Source organism: Acomys minous (genome assembly GCF_964271855.1).
Source record: "Acomys minous genome assembly, chromosome: 16".
NCBI lineage: Eukaryota > Metazoa > Chordata > Mammalia > Rodentia > Muridae > Acomys > Acomys minous.
The window spans coordinates 48,233,540-48,253,256 of NC_140498.1; the positions used below are offsets into that span (position 1 = coordinate 48,233,540).

The 19,717-nt window shown below is 49.9% G+C and overlaps 1 protein-coding gene across 1 annotated transcript in view; it reads right to left on the reverse strand.

Moving 5' to 3' along the window:
* Nucleotides 1–19,178, reverse strand: part of TEKT5 (tektin 5) — a 35,748-nt gene extending 16,570 nt beyond the window's left edge. The window contains exons 1-5 of the mRNA XM_084763497.1: nt 18,587–19,178; nt 12,625–12,708; nt 11,103–11,173; nt 7,061–7,204; nt 4,854–5,076 (exon numbers count right to left, since the gene is read on the reverse strand). Of these exons, the coding sequence (XP_084619623.1) occupies nt 4,854–5,076; nt 7,061–7,204; nt 11,103–11,173; nt 12,625–12,708; nt 18,587–19,153 (1,089 nt within the window). The 5' untranslated portion in view covers nt 19,154–19,178. The remainder of the gene's footprint in view (nt 1–4,853; nt 5,077–7,060; nt 7,205–11,102; nt 11,174–12,624; nt 12,709–18,586) is intronic.
* Between the last annotated feature and the right edge of the window lie 539 nt (nt 19,179–19,717).

The following is a 19,717-nucleotide window of genomic DNA, read 5'->3' on the forward strand; positions in this document are numbered from 1 at the left end:
GGTGTGGTTTGAGCCTGTTAAGAAGAAGCCTCTTGGAAATTCAAGTGCAAGCCTGGGGTGGCTCCACAGGTAAAGTGCCTGCCCACAAGGGTGAGGAACTGAGTTCGGATCCCCAGCTCTCAAGGAATGACTATTATTCCAGTGCTGGGGAACCAAGAGACAAGCCCTGGGGCTTGCTAGCTAGCTAGTCTGGCTGAATTAAGTGAGCTTCAGGTTTGATGAGAAATGTAAGGTAGAGAGTGATTGAGGAAGACACCTCTGGCTTATACATGCACATATGTGTGCATGCACAAACACACACACACCACACACATACATGCACCACATACACACCACACACACCACACACACGCACACACAGACACCACACATACACACACAGATACACCACACAGATACCACACAGACACACATACACACACAACACAGAGCACACACCACACATACATATAGAAAAAAGATATCCAAGTGCAGGTGTGGGCACGCAGCTGGGTGTGGGACCAAAGCAAGGTCTGGTTAGAGGTATGACTCAGCAAATGGGGCTGTAATGGGCTATGAAAAAAAATCACCTTAGGGAGGGGGGAGAATGGTATAAATATGGTGCTTATATGAACTTCTGGGGAAAAAAAAAGAAAAGAAAAAGGAAGAAATCACACAAGCCTGCCTGTGTTGCGTGCCCAGAGTTCTAGCATTGGGAATCGAAGGCAGGAAGATCATAGTTTGAGGCCAGCCTGGGCTACATAGCAAGTTCTAGGCAGTCTAGGCTATACAATGTATCTCAAAGAAGAAAAACAAATCATTTCTCTTTTCCCTTCAGTGATGGTTACAGCTATCTGTCTTGTGCCTCTGTGTGTCCCCTGACAATAGGCAATCCACAACACTGTCCTCAGGGAAGGAGCCTTTGAAAGCCAGCAGGGAAACAGCCCTGTCTCTCCCATCTTGACAGAGTCTGGGCTTCTGGCCTGTCTGGCTCACCTTGGTGCTCACCTCCCTATGCTGATGCCACATCTCTGAGGGAAGTGATATTGGATCTAAAGGCTGCAACATGTCCCCTGGAGGCCAAACCCGACAGGGGGCATTTCACATCTCTGCACAAATTAGGCTAAGTCAGGAAGGCTTGGCTCCCCAAGGAAGAGAGAGGGGCAGTGAAGGGCGGGAAGAAGACAGCTGCTTGGCCAGATGTCCATCCTGGCCAACACATCTGCTTCTGATCTTCCCATGGAGAGCAGCAGTGGCAGCCTGGAAGCTCATTCAGAATGCTGATTCCTAGGCCCCTCCTACTAGCTTCGGGGGAGCACAGGTCTGTGCGCCCCTGTTCCCACTGGGACTCCATTTTTGCCTTACTGTGTACAAGTTAGAGCAGGGTTAGCTTAATCTTTCTCCAAATCCATTCAGTTTATTTTATATGTCATTGTTGTTAGGCTTTTTTTTTTGGTTATTTTTATTATATCTTTAATTACATTTGTTTGTGTGGGGGGTGGGGGGGTGGTGACAGATGCATATGCCACAGTCAGCTCACATGGAGATCAGAAGGCAGCTTTAAAGTTCAGTTCTCTTTCTTCTACCATTTGGGGCCTAGAGACAAAACTCCAGTCTGCCATGTCCTTACTCTAAGTGTTTTGGTTTTGTGGGTTTAGTGTTGTTTTGAAAAGAGGTCTCACTCTGTACACCAAGCTGGGCTTGAACTCACAGCAATCCACCTGCCTCAGCCTCCCATGCATAGGGGGTGTTATAGGTGTGAGTGTCCACACCCAGCTCAACTTCACTTTGGAGAGAGAAAAAAAAAAGAGCATTTGTTTTAAAATTAAAACTTTCTGTCACTATCATTGGTGTAAATCAGACAGCGTTGCTGTGCATGGGAAGAACATTAACAAGGCATTAAACTGAGACAAAGGCAAAAATGTGCTGCTGGGTCCTAGTTGGCACTGTGGCCTGCCTGCACCCGGAGAGAGCTGCTGAAGGATGGAAGAGACCATGCGTACTCTTACTGTCTGCTCACTAACGGTTCCTTAGCAAAACACATCTAATGTCAACTTGCCTGAAAGGATCTTCCCTCAACACATTTAGAATAAGCACGTTGTTGTTGTTGTTAAGATAGGGTCTCATTAGCCCCGGCTAGCCTCCAATTCCCTGTGTAGCCTGAGGATGACCTTGAATCTCTGATCATTTTGACTCTCCTTCCCGAGTGCTGGGATCACTCACGCATCGCACAATGGAGTGAGCCATTGCACCTGGTCTGAAGCAGGCACTTGCTGTAGCAGGGTCACAGGTCCCAGACATCCGCCTCATAGCACATCTGTGGATCTGTTCTCCTCGCCCTGCACTGAGCTTTACCCTAACACACTTGAGTGGACAGCTGGATGTTAGCGAGGAAGCTGTCTACACGTCAGATCCCAGGACCGAGAACTCGGACCACCTAGGCAGGATCTTCTCCGGCTCTGGGGCCAGCAACTGCTTCCATCCAGAATGGTTTCTAGTTCCTCTCCTAGCATTGACCGAAAGATGGCCTAAAGCCTCAATGTCCTCCATTAAGGACCAGGCCCCAGGACAGGTTACAGGTTTGGGGCACCAAGCTGGCTTAGAGAGAAAAGGCACTGCCACAAAAGCCTGATGACCTGAGTTCAATCCTCAGATCCCACAGTGGAAGGAGGGAACAGGTGCTCTTATATAAACACACATACACACATTTGTGCACACATGCATGCACATGCACACCCATGCACACACACACATACACACAGAGAAAGAGACGGAGACAAATGACACAAAATTTTTCAAAAAGGAGGTAAATTGTGCAAGGTTATAAGGGACTTGTACCCAAGCGGTCAGGCTCCGAGTCCACACTCTATGAAGTGTAGAGGCGGGGTAAGAGCAGTGAATGCCCCAGCTCCAGTGCATCTTGATTTCTGAAATAGTGTTTTATGATGATTTTTGGTTCAGTGCCTTTAGCACAAATTTTAAAATCCTAAAGTCTGATGTCAGATTAAAAAAACAAAAAACAAAAAACAAAACAAAACAAAACAAAAAAAAAACCTCCCAAGTTCTGTAGCAACCCAGAGATAAATGATTGTAAGAGTCGAGGTCAGGAAAGAGGAATTCTCTATTGAACTAAGTCCCAGGGCTTGGACAGAAGCGCAGCCTGCTAGCCAAGCCTGGCCCACTGTAATCAGCGCCTTTGTAAATAAAGGTTTTTTTATTTATTTGCTTGTTTGTTTGTTTGTTTTGGTTTTTTGAAGTAGAGTTTCTCTGTACAGCCCTGTCTGTCCCGGAACTCACTCTGTAGACCAGACTGACCTCAAACTCAGAGATTCACCTGCCTCTGCCTCCCAAGCACAGGGATTAAAGGTGCGTGCTACCGCACCCAACATTTATTTTTTTAAATCTTTAAAGCAGAGGGACTAGATCATTCCCCGGTGAGTATAAAACCCTATATTAATGGGTTCCTTTTTGAAATGTCCTGTTGAATTCAGCTGCAAGTAGAGACCAGAGGTTGACGTCAGGGGTCTTCCTCATTCGCTCACCACCCTAATTTTTGAGGCAGCGTCTCTCACTGAACCCAGTGCTCAGAAATGTGACTGGCCAGTGACCCCAGGATCGCCCTGCCTCTGCTTCCATGGTGTTGGGACTGCAGGCACACACTGTTGAGTCTGTCTTTTTACATGGATACCGGAGACTGGATTCAGGCCTTCACTTGTACAGCGAGTGCTTTGCCAGCTGAGTGAGCCATCCCCCTCGCCCCTCAGACTGTTTTTGCTGTAAACACCCCTATCTGTCTGTTGCACCCATGGAGGGCCCCTTCTGACTCATTCCCTGCTGCCTCCCTCATTACAATCTTGCAATTATTTTCTAGAAACTCATTTTGTCTGCACACCTGGGCCAGATGTGTTCAGATGTGGGTGGGCATAAATTGCTCTGGCAATTTCCCTCAAGCTCTGTCTGCAGCCCACCACACCCCCAACAAAGAGCTGCACAGAAAAAGGGCTGCTGTTGCAAACAGAGATTCAGGGCTAGTCCTTCCGGCTTCCCCATACACTACAACAAGACCCATACCCATAAATCACCTCTGTGTAAATTTCACACCCACGACTGTTCCCCTGCAGATAGGCAGCACGTTTGGAAGGCCCCCTCCCTCTATTCCAAGTGCCCAGTGTGGCCTTCAGCAGCCAGGGTGCAGTCCACATTTGTGTTGAGCAGAGCTAATCAGGTCCATGCAGGAAGGGTACCCCAGGGGTGTGAATTGGCATGTTGTGGGCCAGTTACAAGGTAAGCAGAAGGTGTGTTGTCTTGGAAGAGGAGGAGATGGTACACATCCTTGGGTTATCCTCTAACTCAGAAAGCACAACCATCCCTCTGCAGGGGGACATTATGCCACGGAAAAGCCTTTGAAAGCCAAAAGTTGTCTTTTTAAATGTGCTGCGGTGGCAGACAGATTGTGCTGGAACCAACCCTTAGGGACAGTGGTGTCCTGGTCATACTCAGCTACATGCTCTTCAGACAGAGAAGGAAGGGTGCCAGGAGCCTTAGCAGTGTCCTGGGTGCTACCTCTGTAGCCAAAGCTCTAGTTTCCATCATCAAAGCCACAATTGCCTAGGAAGCTCATGGCCTCTTCTGGATTGGACAGGCGGCAGCGCACAGGAGTGGACGCAGCACCTGGATGTACCACCTGGATGCACCACCTGCATGCACCACCTGGATGCACCACCTGGATGCACCACCTGCATGCACCACCTGGTTGCACCACCTGGATACAGCACCTGGATGCAGCACCTGGATGCACCACCTGGATGCAGCACCTGGACGCACCACCTGGATGCACCACCTGCATGCACCACCTGGATGCAGCACCTGCTTACCTTAGCCAGTTGTGTCTGCAGCTTGTTCTTCACATCCGTCTCCTCAGAGATGCGAGCATTGAAGGCCAGGTTGGTGTTGGTGAACTGCCTCCACATCTGGTCTGACAAAGTCTCGAACAGGTGATCTGCCTCCTCTCGCAGCCGGATGGAGTTGGCTCGCATGTTCTGAGAGTGCCGGATGTTGTCGTTGCTGAATTTGGACCAGGTTTCAGGGACAGAGACCCTGCAAAAGTCCAGGGCAAGCTGCGGTCAGGCGGAGACTGGGCAGCTGCTGACAGGTCCTGGGGACTCTGCGTTCAGGGGCTCCTCAACCTTAGCATGTGGCTCTTTGATACTTCTGTGCACTGGAGGATAAGTCTGGCCTCCACTCTTTGCTTTTCAGGAACTCCCAGCACAGCCTCAATGACCACAAACGTCCGTGTTAAGGACAGCAGCCCTGGTCCATCCCTCTTTTACAAGGCACAGATGCAGCCAAAGCGGTTTATGAGTTTCAATAGGCACTTGGGAGTGGATGGGGCAGGTGGTGGTGCAAAGGAGCTTTGCCCTCCCACTGCCAACAAAAACATAACCAGGCCAAGAAGCAGGCCCAGACTGGCTCAAGGCCTCCAACTCAGTGACAAGCATGTGGCTGTGCCACTAACTAACCTGTTTGTTCAACAGATGAGGGGCCTAGTTCTGCTATTGTTGTGGTTTTGTGTTGTTTTGGTGTTTTTTCTTTTGGTTTTGCCGTACCAGAACCGAACCCAGAGCATCGCACGGGCTAGGCAAGTGCTCTGATGCCAAGCCACACCCATGTCCCAATCATACTCTGAAGGTCCACCAGGGGCCAAGCCTTATTCTAAGCACCAGCAATGGAGCCATGAGTAAGTGTGACAGCACCCAGGTCCCTAGGGCTACTCATATCCAGAGGAGGAAAGAATAGTAAAGACAGCTGATGTTCACACACTCAGGTGTGTCCCTGGAAGGAATTTAAAAGCTGGTGACACTGACAGAGTCAGGTCTGCATTTCAACTACTGACTTCAACTGAGAGATGAAAACACCACACGGGGACTTCCAGAAATAAACAATTCATACATTTTATTTTCACTTGTTTCAATACTTTTTAATGAGATCCCATCATTTACTTATACAGTTTGGTGTGTGCGTGGTGGAGTCAGGGGACAGCCTGCAGAGACTGATTCTCTCCCTCCTCAGTGTGCCTCCTGAGGAACAAACTCGGGTCATCAGGCTTGGCAGGAGTCGCACCCCTTAAGCCATCTTGCCCACCCAGTTCATGAGTTTTCACTATCTTCCACTGCAATATACTGCTGTGATCATTCTGTTTTATTCATGGCTACTGTTAACCTTTGCCTGAGCTGATCCTTATCATAAGTTTGTATGAATGTACTGAAAAAACAGAGGTCATGGTGGGACGCTAGAGAGCTGAGGTGGGAGAATCGTGAATTGTCTCAAAAAGACCCAAATCAAAGACTGAACAAGAGCTTATAGCAACATTGTAGCATCTGCTCTCTTCACAGTTCCAGGCATGGTGTGTGTGTGTGTGTGTGTGTGTGTGTGTGTGTGTGTGTGTGTGTGTGTGTGTGTTCCATACATGCTAGGCAAGCACTGAGCCTTATTTCCAGTCCCCAAGAACCTACCTTCTCCCCCACACCTCACGGCGCTGGAGGACACTCCCCTCTCTCCCACACCTCACAGTGCAGTGGACACTCCCCTCTCTCCTACACCTCACAGTGCAGTGGACACTACTGAATGGAATCCCTGCTCCTGTTGGCAACCGACATTACGTTTTATGCTTTGGTGTAACTGCCAATGGCGGTATTCCCAGCATACCCTGGCACTGTGGCAGTGGTCCTGGGACTCTCAGCTATGCCAATCACATAACTAGGATCTTGGGAAGGGTGGACCAAGGATGGAAAGATGGTAATGTGGGCTGCAGGGTAAGGGCAGAGACTCCCAGGACACAGATCAGTCACACCCATTCCTTGGCTCCCAATGACTTGCAGAATCCTCCCTCCAGCCTTCTGCTTGGCTCTGGCACTCTCCTGCAGATTTCCTGTGAATTTTTATCTTAACCTGTTGGTCAAATTAAGACCCCGCCCCTTGTAACAGAGGATCCCATTCAAAGGCCACTTGGCTGGCACACAACACTCTTTATGCCTCTTGCCCTTTACTCCTGCTGGATGAGGAGAGAGCGCTTGGTACTCACGTTCCGTCAAACTTCTCCATGCCGTAGAAGAAGCTGATGCTGTCGGATGTGTTTCTTAGGTTAAAACACTTCTCATCGATACATTGTGTCGAGCTCTTGTCCTCGATGTCTCGCTCTAGGGCATGTTGAGCATCTCGGTTATCGCTGTAGGGAGAAGCAATGTGTAGTCACCCAGCTTTCTCCACCAATAGCACCATGCAGGAGGCAGAGGCAAGGCTCAGGCTGCAAGCTCAGTCCTCAGACTCCCAGGAAAGCGCTTGGTGAACGCCCAGAGGCTTCTCAGCAATATTTCCACTTGGTGTGCATACCTCATACCTAGAGCTACTAGGCTCACTCCAGGACAAACACAGCCGCTGTCTGTACAACAGAGATGAGTCAGGGCAACAGGATGGCTCAGGGGGTTAAAGAGCTTGCTACTCAAGCTTGGTGACCTGAGTTTGATCCCCAAAGTCACGGTGAAAGGTGAGAACTGACTCTTGAAAGTTGAAAGTTGTCCTCTGATCTCCAAATGGCTTGTGAGTATGTGCCTGCGCATGCGCGCACGCACACACACACACACACACACACACACACACACACTTAATTGGAAAAAACAAAAGGATGGGACAACATTTCCTATAAAAGGCCGAGCAGTCAACATCTCAGGCTCTGAGTGACATAGCATCTCAGCTGGATCCACTGAACCAGTCACAGAGAACACATAGGTTCATGACAAGGCTTTGGTCCAGCAGTAATAAGCACTTACCAGAGGATAGGAATTCAGTTCCCAGTACCCACTCACAGCTCACAATCATCTGTAACTTCAGTTCCATGGGATCTGATGCCATCTTCTGGCCTCTGCAGACACCAGGCACACATCCAGTACACATATGTACATGTGACAAACACTCATACACACACAATAAAAATAGGTCTTTTAAAAATCCCTGTATTGCCAAGTAGTGGTGATGAACTCCTTTGATCCTAGCACTTGGGAGGCAGAGGCAGGTGGGTCTTTGTGAGTTTGAGACCAGCCTGGTCTACAAAGTGAGTCCAGGACAGCCAAGGCTACACAGAGAAACCTTGTCTCGAAAAAATAAAAATAAAAAATAAAAAAAAGAACAGACAGCAGGCCAGAGATAGAAGATATAAAACTATCTTTAGACAAAGTCTACATGGAGTCACTTCCATCACAAATGCATCACTGTGAAATGAGAGGCTGTTTGCTCTGAGCACAAGGGTTAAAGCGTAGATAAAACCCACTCACTCACTGCCATCAAGTTGCTCAGATTTTAATAAACAAATAGAGCAAAAGTAAATATAATGAACATGGTAGGGGAGCCAGAGGGTCTTTAAAAAGATGGAAATACTATGAAGGGAGCCATTAAAGCAAGCACAGAGTCATCATGGAGGAGCTCCTCATCTGAGCCTGTGTCTGAGCCTGTGTCTGAGCCTATGTCTGAGCTGGTATCTGAGCCTGTGTCTGAGCTGCTGTCTGAGCCTGTGTCTGAGCCTATGTCTGAGCTGCTGTCTGAGCCTGTGTCTGAGCTGGTATCTGAGCCTGTGTCTGAGCTGGTATCTGAGCCTGTGTCTGAGCCTGTGTCTGAGCTGGTATCTGAGCCTGTGTCTGAGCTGTTGTCTGAGCCTATGTCTGAGCTGGTGTCTGAGCCTGTGTCTGAGCTGCTGTCTGAGCCTGTGTCTGAGCCTGTGTCTGAGTTGCTGTCTGAGCCTGTGTCTGAGCTGCTGTCTGAGCCTGTGTCTGAGCCTGTGTCTGAGTTGCTGTCTGAGCCTGTGTCTGAGCTGGTATCTGAGCCTGTGTCTGAGCCTGTGTCTGAGCTGTTGTCTGAGCCTGTGTCTGAGCTGTTGTCTGAGCCTGTGTCTGAGCTGTTGTCTGAGCCTGTGTCTGAGCTGGGTGCTCATATCCAGTAGGAATAGGGATTATGGACAAAGTTGCACAGGCGACTGAGAAATCCAAGCTAACGCAAATGCTAGAAAATGCTAGAAATAAACAGGTTTTTGGGGACCAGGGAGAAGCTCAAGAGTCAGGAACTGGATGGAGTGAGGGGCTGGGTAGAGGCCGGAGATGGAAGAGGGTCAGAGACTGGTGCCTAGAGTTAGAGAGGGGTTGGTTGGGACCAGGGACTGGGTGGGGTCAGAGTCAGGGTCAAATGAAGAGGAGGCAAGGGATGGAGCAGGACTTGAGTTTAGACTGCTGGAGTCAGAGCTAAGAAGCTCAACCAAGGCCACAACTTCCGAAACCCCTGGCAACCATTCTCGCCAAATGCCAAGCACCGGCCCCTTTATTTACTATTTTCCGTCTTTTCAGATGACGTCTAAAATAGAAATGAATGCATTTTGAAAGGGGAATTCAGATTCTGGGTGTATTTGTTTGTTTGATTGATTGGTTTTTTTCGAGACAGGGTTTCTCTGTGTAGCCTTCGCTGTCCTAGACTCTCTTTGTAGACCAGGCTGGCCTCGAACTCACAGCGATCCACTTGCCTCTGCCTCCTGAGTACTGGGATTAAAGGTGTGCGGCACCACGCCTGTTTTTAAAGGAAAACTAACTCTAAGCTATAAATACACCCAGCAGACACTAACTCCTACTGAGGATCTAGGTCCTCTAGAAGCTGCTAAGCCAGATCCTCTTCCTGTTCTCTCTGTTGGTTGATGGTGAGTTCTCGTTAATGACAGGCAGGGTCAGAACATTTGCCTTGAAGTGGTAAAGCAACAACTTCCCTTAATAAGGTTTCAGCAAGACACCAGCCACAATGAAGGCCTCGCCTTTAGCCTCCCTTCTGCCCTCCCTTCCTTCCTAACCTCTGGCTCTTCCCGATTCTCCATCTAGAACCTTCCATGTCTTCCTCCCTCCTAGGTCTCCCTCCCCTCTCCCCTCCTCTCCCCTTCTCCTGTGCAGATGGCTGCTGTCGAGGGCTGTCTAATGACTCAGAAGAAAGGAAATGGAAGCCCCCAATGGCAGATGCTCACCCATGAGGATACACAGGAAATCCTGTCAGGATCCCCCACCAGGACCCACCCTGGGGCCTTCCACATTGAGCCAGGATAGGGAAACTGGGCTCTGTCTTGGCTGATGAACTTGGGTGTAAGAAAGACAGAAGGGAACTGGGGTTGGCGGAAGGTCAGGGTGTAATTGTTCAGTGCTGGTGAGGTATGGAGGAGGGAAAGGCCTCTGTCGCCTCTTTTTGGCATACCCTCACCCTGCTGTCAGCACCCCAGGAAGGGCCCGGGGTTGGCTTGTGCCCAGTGAAGAGGAATCACTTCCGTTCTTTGGGAGTGCCTGTACATGAGCACACTCCTTTTTTTGGAAGTGAGTCTCAGTCCTGGCCACCTGAGCAGGGCAGCCTTGGAGCCTCCCAGAAAGCCACAGGCCACCCTGCTGGCCATATCAGGAAGGGGAGCCCCAACTGTGCCCTCTGTGACAAGAGCCAGCAAAGAAGAAAAACCAGCAGAGCGGCGTGCCCTGGGCAAGGAGCGGTAACCGCCAACCTCCACTGCCACGGGGAGAGGCTGCCTCGTGGGAACTGAGGGGCCCAGGGGCTTCCCTAGGGGCCCCAAGCCCAGCAAAGCACAGCCCTCCCTCTAATTACTCAAGAGGCCTCCAGCTTGGCATGATACCAGTTTAGATCATGGTCTAAGAACAAAAGCTGGTACCTTTTGAAGATTCCCTGCTCAAGCGTCCACCAGCACCCTACAGATGTCCCAGGCTCTTGACCTATTGACTAATGTCACCACCTGCCACCTTTCCTAAGTTCAGACCTGGCCTGGGGAAGCCATAGCTAAAAGAGTCTGGGTCTGGGAAGGCTGGTGCCTCTCTCAGGGCCACCAACAGCTGGGATGAGCCAGCTCTGCAAAGCAGATGACATCCCTCAATGGTCCCATCCACTAACAGCAGCATCAGCAAATCAGGACACGCCCTGACCCTTCCCACCCAACAGAGCTGGTGATAAACATCTAAGAGCACACCATGAACCCCAAGAGCTACCAGAGACAAGCTCCCCAGGAACCTGGGAGCCCACAAACAATCCTGAAGGAGAAGGCTCCTTACCGTATCTGGAAATCGATTCGTTTAGCTAATTTTCTCATTTGATCCTGGCAACATTTTAATAAATCTACTTCCTGAAATGGAAAAAAAAATGTCAGAAAGAGATGACATGGGTGGAAATTCATGGGTCAGAGCCCTCCTGCGGGGACCCCGTGTGGGGAAACACCAGAGCAGGGATCCCAGGACCGCTGAAGCCAAGAGTGGATGGTAGACGCCTTGAACTCAAGACAGATCCCTGTTGTCTCAACCTCCCCAGGGCTGGGATTGTAGGCATGGGCCACCACACCTAGGCTTCCCTTTTTCCCTTCTCCTTTTCTCCCGTCTTCCCTCCATCCCTCTCCTTCCCCCTCTCTTTCCTCCCTTCCCTTCCTTCCGTTTTTTAAAAAATTAATTTATTCAGATTACAACTCAATTGTTCTCCCATCACTTGTATCCTTCCGTTCCTCCTACCCTTCCACCCCCACCCTATTATCCTCCCTTAGGTCCATGTCTGAGGGGGATCTCCTCCCCCACTTTATGGTCGCAGGCTAACACATCTCATCTTGGTAGTCTGCCTATTCTTTCCTTGAGTGCCGCCAGGGCTCCCCACGAAGAGGAGGGCATCAAATATGGGGCTTTTCTTCCTTCTTTCTTCCTTTCCTTCCTCTGCTTCTCCCCCTCTATTCTCTTTTCTCTTTCTTTTTCCTCCTCACAGTTCTCTCTTTTCACGAATTGAACTCAGGGCCTCATACAAGCTAGGCAGGCAGTTCTACGATTGAGCTACCCCCATTCCCTCATTTTAGTTTGAAACAGGAGCTCACGAGTTTGCCCAGGCTAGCCTTGAACTCTTTTTATAGCCCATGCAAGCCTTGGCTTAGTGATCCTCTGGCCTCAACCCTCTGAGCACCTGGTATTGCAGGCATGTGCTACAATATCTGGCATCTTTTCTTTTTTAATGTACTTAAAAATTAAAATAAAACTTCACACCCACCTACATGCAGAGTGCTCACAGATTATTTTATCATCAAATTAAACTGTGCACCTGAGTGGTTATGGTTTACAGTGTATAGTATATGCTTAATAAACACTATCTTTAGGATCTGGAGTAGCGTTTGCCTAGCATGCATGAAGCCATCAGACGGATTCCCAGCACTGTATAAGCTGGATGTGAAGGTGTATGTTTGAAATCCCAGCATTCAGACGGTAGAAGCAGGAGGATCAGGGGTTCAAGGTCACCCTTGGCTACCTAGTGAATTTGAGGATAGCCTAGGCTACATGAGACTCTGCATAAATGAGCAAAAACCAACACACATGGGCTTTTACTATTATCATGGGGCCATTCATATAGTCATTTTGAAAATAACAAATTGAGATCCAATAATCCTGCTCTGTTTCAGTTTTTCCCGAGTCATACATGAGGCCCTCAGTGCCCTACTCATGTTCTCTGAGCCCTAAGCCCTCACGTGGGGCATCACTTGTGACCTCTGCTCCAGACAGGCCACTCAGAACCTTCTGTCCTCTCTCCTACTTCCAGGGGGTACCTTACCTGAATAAGGTTTTTCTCCACGTTGTCATGAACCAGGTCAATGCCGATCCTCTTCTCCCGATTGTACAGACACTCCAGGGCCACCTGTTGGAACAACAGGAAAGAATGTGTCCTGTGGAGGCCTGGGCAGGCCCTGAGTGTAGGTCACTCAGAACCTATGCCTCATCTGCTCTGTTCTGCGAGGAACTTGATGCTCCACGGGGCCTCTTCACTGTGCCTTTGGGCCAGGGCCACTGCGAGGCAGTGTATTCAGAGCAGGACAAGGAAGTGTCCCAGGAAGCAACATAACTGGGAGGGAACCTGTGATGGCTCACATTGAACTCACCTTGATAGGTCTAAGAAACACCTAGAAGCCAGATGTGGTGTCATGTGCCTTTGATCCCACCTGCAGAAGCAGGTGGATTTCTGAGTTCCAGGCCAGCCATACATAGTGCATTAGATAGATAGGTAGGTAGGTAGATAGATAGATAGATAGATAGATAGATAGATAGATAGACAGACAGACAGACAGACAGACAGACAGACAGACAGATAGATAATAGATGTAGGAGACTGCCAAAGCACACCTCTGGATGTATCCATGAAAATGATCCCAGAGGGGCCGGAGAGATGGCTCAAAGGTTAAGAGCACTGGCTGCTCTTCCAAAGGTCCTGAGTTCAATTTCCAGCAAACACACACACACACACACACACACACACACACACACACACACACACACACACACACACACACATAAAATGAGATATGGTGCCCTCTTCTGGCGTACAGTTGTACATGCAGGCAAAACACTATATATAATGAATAAAAGGACAACTTGCAAGGGTTGCTTTTCCTTTCCTACCACGTGGGTCCTAGGGATCAAGCTCAGGTCTCTAGGCTCCGCAGGTAGGAAGTGCCTTTTACCGGCAACTGGACCATCTCACTTTTGTTTAGGTCTGTTCGCTTTGCTCTTTGGAGTGCAGCCTGCATTGCGGCAGGACGGTCTGGGCAGCCACCGTGCTCTACTCTAGCACCTCAACTAAGCAGCTCTCAGAGGAGGGCCTCCAAAGCTTGTGGGCAGTGGGTCACTGGGTTCCCCTCCTCTCTGAGAGCCTCAGCTCCGGGACCCTCTGCTCCCTTCATGGGCCTGTTGCCCTTTATGGTGCCACCTGCAGGCTGGTGGCTGGTCACCATTGTTCTCAGCCCCATGAGAAATCACAAGCAAACAGCTCATTCTCTGGCTTGCCTTATGCTCAGGTGCCCAAGGCAGCCTGGGGTGGGGTGGGGGGGTGGGGGGATGGGGAGGGCAAAGGGGGCGGGGCATTCTCATTCACACCATCACAGGGACCGTTGACAAATTACATTTCTCACACGATGACAAATCCCTTGCAAGAGCTGCAGAGGGAAAGGGTCTGTTCTGAGTCACAGTTTGAGGGGACAGTCCATCCTGGTGGGGGAGAACATGGTGGCAGGAGGGTGAGGCAGCCGGCCATGTTGTGTCTGCAGCGAGGAACGGGGAGAAGGGAGTGCTAGTACCCAGCTCGCCTTCTCCTCTTCAGTCAGTTGAAGACCTCAGCTCCGGCGGTGATGACGGCCTCATCCACACCCAGAGCTGACTGTGACGATGCACCGACACAGACAGGGTTCCACGTGAGGGTGGACATGCTCTATTCTAACCAGCCTAATTGGTGAGATCATGCATCAATCCTGAGGCCGTGTATGGATGGAGACACAGGGTCTGAGAGGCTACCCAGCTTATCCACTTGCACACAGCAAGAGGGGGCTAAGCCTGAACTTGAACCCAAAAAATAGGACAGCAGCTGACATGTCACGTCACGTCACGTCACATCACATCTGAAGTGATAGCAGAGCTCAGATCTATTTGCTACAGCTCACAGTGCTAAGAGTGTTTCACCCATGGTCTAGCACCCCGTGCACCTGGTCCAAATGTCATGGCAGTGGGAGTGTGTGGCAGTGGCTGCTCACTTCCTGGCGGACAGGAAGCAGAGAGCAAACACAGGAAGAGACCAGGACTTGTGAGATATACTCCTGTAACTTACTCCCGCTAGATTTCACCTCTGACCTGAATCCATTGATGAAGTCCAAGGCCTTCTGAGCTAATCTCCTCTGAGATCACTTTTTCTTTCTTTCTTTCTTTCTTTCTTTCTTTCTTTCTTTCTTTCTTTTTTTAAGATTTTTTTATTCATTATATATAGTGTTTTGCCTGCATGTACAACTGTACGCCAGAAGAGGGCACCATATCTCATTTTGTGTGTGTGTGTGTGTGTGTGTGTGTGTGTGTGTGTGTGTGTGTGTGTGTGTTTGCTGGAAATTGAACTCAGGACCGTTGGAAGAGTTCAAGGTCATCCTGGGCTCCACAGGGATTTTGAGGCCAGCCTAGGTTTCATGAACCAGCACTCCACAGCACACCCAAAACAGGAAGTTAAAATTTAAGGAAGCCAAGGAGGAGAAGGATGCAATCTAGTTTGGTATTTGAAGCCCTTCCCTCCCTTGGCCGCTAGGGGTAAGGAGCCTTGGAGAGGCTGGACAATGTCTGCTGTTGAGAAGCAGCTGGGCTGTGGCACCCAGGAGACAGAGGGTACTCAGGTGTGTCCTCAGTCACCTGTGCACAAGCTGAGAGAATACAAACAGAGAGGGCAGGATAGCAATAGGCATCCCATGATGCTGTGTGTCTCTGCCCAACTCCTTGGTAAGGAACGAGCTGGGGAGGGGGAGGGGCTGGGGAGTGGGGGACAGCAGAGCACTACCCGCATGGACGTCATAGTTCTAGAATAATAACAAGCTATGTCTTGACCTTTCTTGTCAGTGTCCCAGCTGGCACAGACACAGCTGTCAGGTGTAGAAGGCTTCCACAGGCAGCAGTCCCCAGTCCAGCCCCCAGGTACACCCCAGAACTAATTCCCACAGTGGGAGACAGACATAGCCACTTCCCTCCCCAGCACCCAGCTTCCCTGCCCAACAGCCAAAACCTTCGCCAGGGTGCAGAGGAAAACATTCTCTTACCCAGACTCCTCTGCAGCCAGGAGGCCCCTGTGAGCTCCGGCAAGTAGGCTAAAAAGGCAAACAGGATTCTGGAAATACAGCTGTGCTAGCATGGGCCAGAGTTGACAGTCTGTCCTTCGTCCTACCTACACTTCCTGCCTCAAATTAGAACATCAGCTGCTCCCTGCATGAAGGAGCTTGTCACGTGAAATATGATCCTTCCTTTTAGCATCAGAAGAGCCGAGAACTGTGGATGGGGAGGGGGGGGAGGGGAAAGGGGAGGAGCCTGGTCCCTGGCACGGAACTGGCTCTACATTGGTCTCCTCAATCCTTGTCATGGCCGCTGCAGCTGCTGAGCATCCAGTACGCAAAACCCAAAGACATCCTAACTCCATGCAAAGCTAGGAGTCTGGGAGGTCAGGAAGTGTCAGGAATGTCCACATGAAGACATGTATTCACTTACTGAAAAGTGTCCATTGATTCCTGCAGCCACTAAGGAAAGCAGAATGGGTGTGTGCATACACACACACACACACACACACACACACACACACACACACACACCATCAAAACAAAACCTGAAAATGGTGACCCAGTTATACCACACTTAGTATGTGTTTGAATGACAAAAGTTAGCATCCCACCCAGAGAAATGCCTGCCTCTCCATGGCTTTAGCTGCCTTATTATGAAATGGAATCAGTCTAGATAAAGAAAATGTGGCATGTTCCACTGTGGAATTTTATGCAGCATAAAGAAAAAGGAAATTATAGCATCTGTAGGAACGTGAGTGGAACTAGAAATCACGCTAAGTGAAATAAACCAGGTTTAGAGAAACAAATGGATGTTCTCTGCTATAAGCTAGATTATGAGAGAGAGAGAGAGAGAGAGAGAGAGAGAGAGAGAGAGAGGGAACGCACTGTATTTCTGCTATGTGCTAAGACTTGAACAAGGATATAAAAGGGGATCTGAGAGGTAAAGATAAAATCTTAAAGGAGATGGGAAATAATAGGCAATGTTCTGCTTGATAGCAAAGCAGAGGCGGGGACCATCAGGAAAATGGGGGGCCTTGACAGAGGCGGGGGAGGCATGAGGGAGGGTTCAAGAGGACTAATGTGGTGGTCCAGGGTTAGTTAGGACGTCTGTCCTTGCTGGAGGAGGTGTGTCATTGGGGTTTGGCTTAGAGATTTCAAAAGCCCACATGCATCCCAGGGTGACCCTCTCTGCCTGCTGCCTGCACACCAGGCCGTAAAGCTCTCAGCCACTGCTCCAGCGCCATGCCTGTCTGCTTCCCGCCACAATTATAGACTAACTCTTCAAAACTGTAAGCAAGGCCCAAATAACTGTTTTATTTTATAAGAGTTGCCCTGGTCATGGGGTCTTTTCAGAGCAATAAAACATTAACTAAGACAACTAGGGACCATACACACACGTGTGCACAAAGCACACACACACACACACACACAGACACACCATGAGTGTTGGGTACAACACTCCATCTTAGGCTGAGGGTATATTCAAAAGCACTGAGTAGACAGCAGTCAATCAGTATGAACACAGGTTGCTAAGGACACAACCACACCTCAGGGCAAGCAGCAGGCAGGTCCCATTCCTGAACATGTCCATGAGAAAGCAGAGGCGTTCTCCATCCTGGTGGAGCCTCATCCCAGTGCACACAGAAAACTAAGCAACAGAGGCGGTGGGGGGGGGGGTGGCTAGGAGGGTGGGGAGCAGCGTGGTCACAGGTTGCTGTGCAAGCAAGAGCTCAGCCGGGCACAGAGCACATAGTAGGTATACTCTCAGTGCTGGGGAGGCAAGGATGAGGGTGCCCAGAGGCCAGTGAGCTGCCAGCTCAGTGAGAGATGACTGTGGTGTCTCAGAGAATAAACTGGAAGGTAATTGAGGGGGAAGTCACCTGATGCCGACCTCTGGCCTCCGTGTGTTGTACGCACAACCAAATACACACCTGTGCACACATACACAGCATAACAAAGTCAGTTGTGGTGTCTGTTAGAAGAAGATATTATTTTAGGTGTCTCAATGATGTGTGCACATACTTGCATAAGCAGGCATTACAATGTCTTGATGTGACCCCTAATGGGATGATTGATATTAGCTGTCAACTTGATTGGCTCTGGGAGCAGCTAAAAGGCTCTGGGAAGGTGTGTGAAATTGTTTCCTGAAGTGGGGGACCCTCCCCGACACTGGGCAGCCCTGTGCTGCAATAACCCACATACAAAGATCTGGAGGAAAGCTGCACAGCCTTTGCCTGTCTGCCTTCATCCCTTGCTGATGAGTCCACTTACTCTGTTGCAGCTGCTGTTGCTGCTCTCCTTCAGAACTCAGCCTTCCAACATGGGCTGAAGGCCTACGGCTCCCCAGGACCCCTCCAGGCACTGGGACTGCTGAGGCAGCCAGCCTATTACACTGAATGGCTACAGGGTTCTCAGCCCCTTCAGAGGCCACTGTTTGACCACCAATCCAGCAAGTCTCCTTGCAATCTACAATCTTCTGGCCCTGCTCCTAGAGAGCCCTAACTAGCACATCTTAGGAGAAAGGAAATTGATCCAATCTAAAAAACATCCATCTGATTGAAGTTATTCTGAGTAAAAACGTCCATCTGATTGAGGTTATTCTGAGTTGACTAAGATTATTAATTTAAAGATTTATTTTTATTATGTGTGCATGAGTATTTTGCTTGCCTCCATGTCTGCATGCTGTATGCATACAGTACCCTAGGCAGCCAGAAGAGTGTTTCTGATCCCCTGAAACTAGACCTGTGTGAGCTGCAGCCACGCGGGCACTAGGAACCGAATGCAGGTCCTCGGCAAGAACAACAGATGCTCTTAGCCCTGAGCCGTCTGTCTCTCAGGCTGTAGTCATTTTCACCTTAAAAACCTGATCATAAGAGACAATGTAATTCAACCCACCTGCAAGGTGCCTGCCACCTGGACTCAGTGACAGCACGCAGGTGCACTCACCTGCAGGGGACAGTTCACCTCCTCAGCTGCGCACTCCAAGCGCCTCTTGATGGTGTCCATGTTGTTGTTCTCGATCAGAAGCCTGTCCAGCTCATAGCTCAACTCGGACTTCCAGAAGCCGATGTCGGACAGCCTCTGGCTCAGGTTCCGTGAGGTCCCCTCCTGCATCTGGTGAGTCAGCTGGTCCTTATCCTGCATGATCCGCAGGGAGTCTCCAGTCAGCCGGCTGGCCCAGAGCCGCGAGGCCTCTGCGCTTCTGATCTGCAGCTCGTTGGAGCGGTCCCAGTCGCGTGGGGTGTAGCGACAGAAGAGCGCGGAGCGGAGCGAGGGCAGGATGGTGGGCGGACGCCGCGTGGCTTGGCATTCCTCCGGGCATGTCTGGGCGGTGGCGATCTTGTAGAAGACGCTGGGTTTCCATGAGTTCTGGTAGCGGTACCCAGGCAGGTGATAGGGTTGGTAGCACTCCTGTACCACAGGGGCCTCACCAGCAGGGGGCAGCACCTGCAAGCCACAGTCTTTTTTGGGGCCACAGTAACTGGCTGTCTGAGTGGTTCCCAGGAATTCCATCTTTCCCCCTCAGGGGAAACTTCACCCAAAGGGTCAGGGCAACGCAGCAGCCAAGCGCCGCTGGGCCTCTGTGACTCAGTGCTGGTGTCATAAAGCGTGGGACAGGGTCTTTGTGGCAAGTCTTCTTCTCCGGGTGGCTGGAAGCCTATGATCCAAATAAATAGCATTCAACAAAGAGAAGTGCATTTGGGGATGAAGTGATTGCCTGGCGGCTAAAAGCACAAAGCGCCATTCCAAAGGACCCGAGTTCCCAACACCCACATCACAACAGCCTGTAATCCTAGCTCAAAGAGTTAGATACCTCTGTCTTCCACAGGAACCCACGCACACAAACACAAATACACATACTCAAAAAAAGAAAAAGGCTTTTTATTTATTTGTTTGCTTTGGTTTTGTTTGTTTGTTTTGTTTTTGTTTTAGACAGGGTTTCTCTGTGTAACAGCTCTGCCTCTCCTGGAACTCTCCCTGTAGACCAGGCAAACCTTGAACTCTCAGAGATCAGCTTGCCTTCTGCCTCTTGAGTGCTGAGATTAAAGGTGTGCGCCACCACACCCTGCCGCCTTT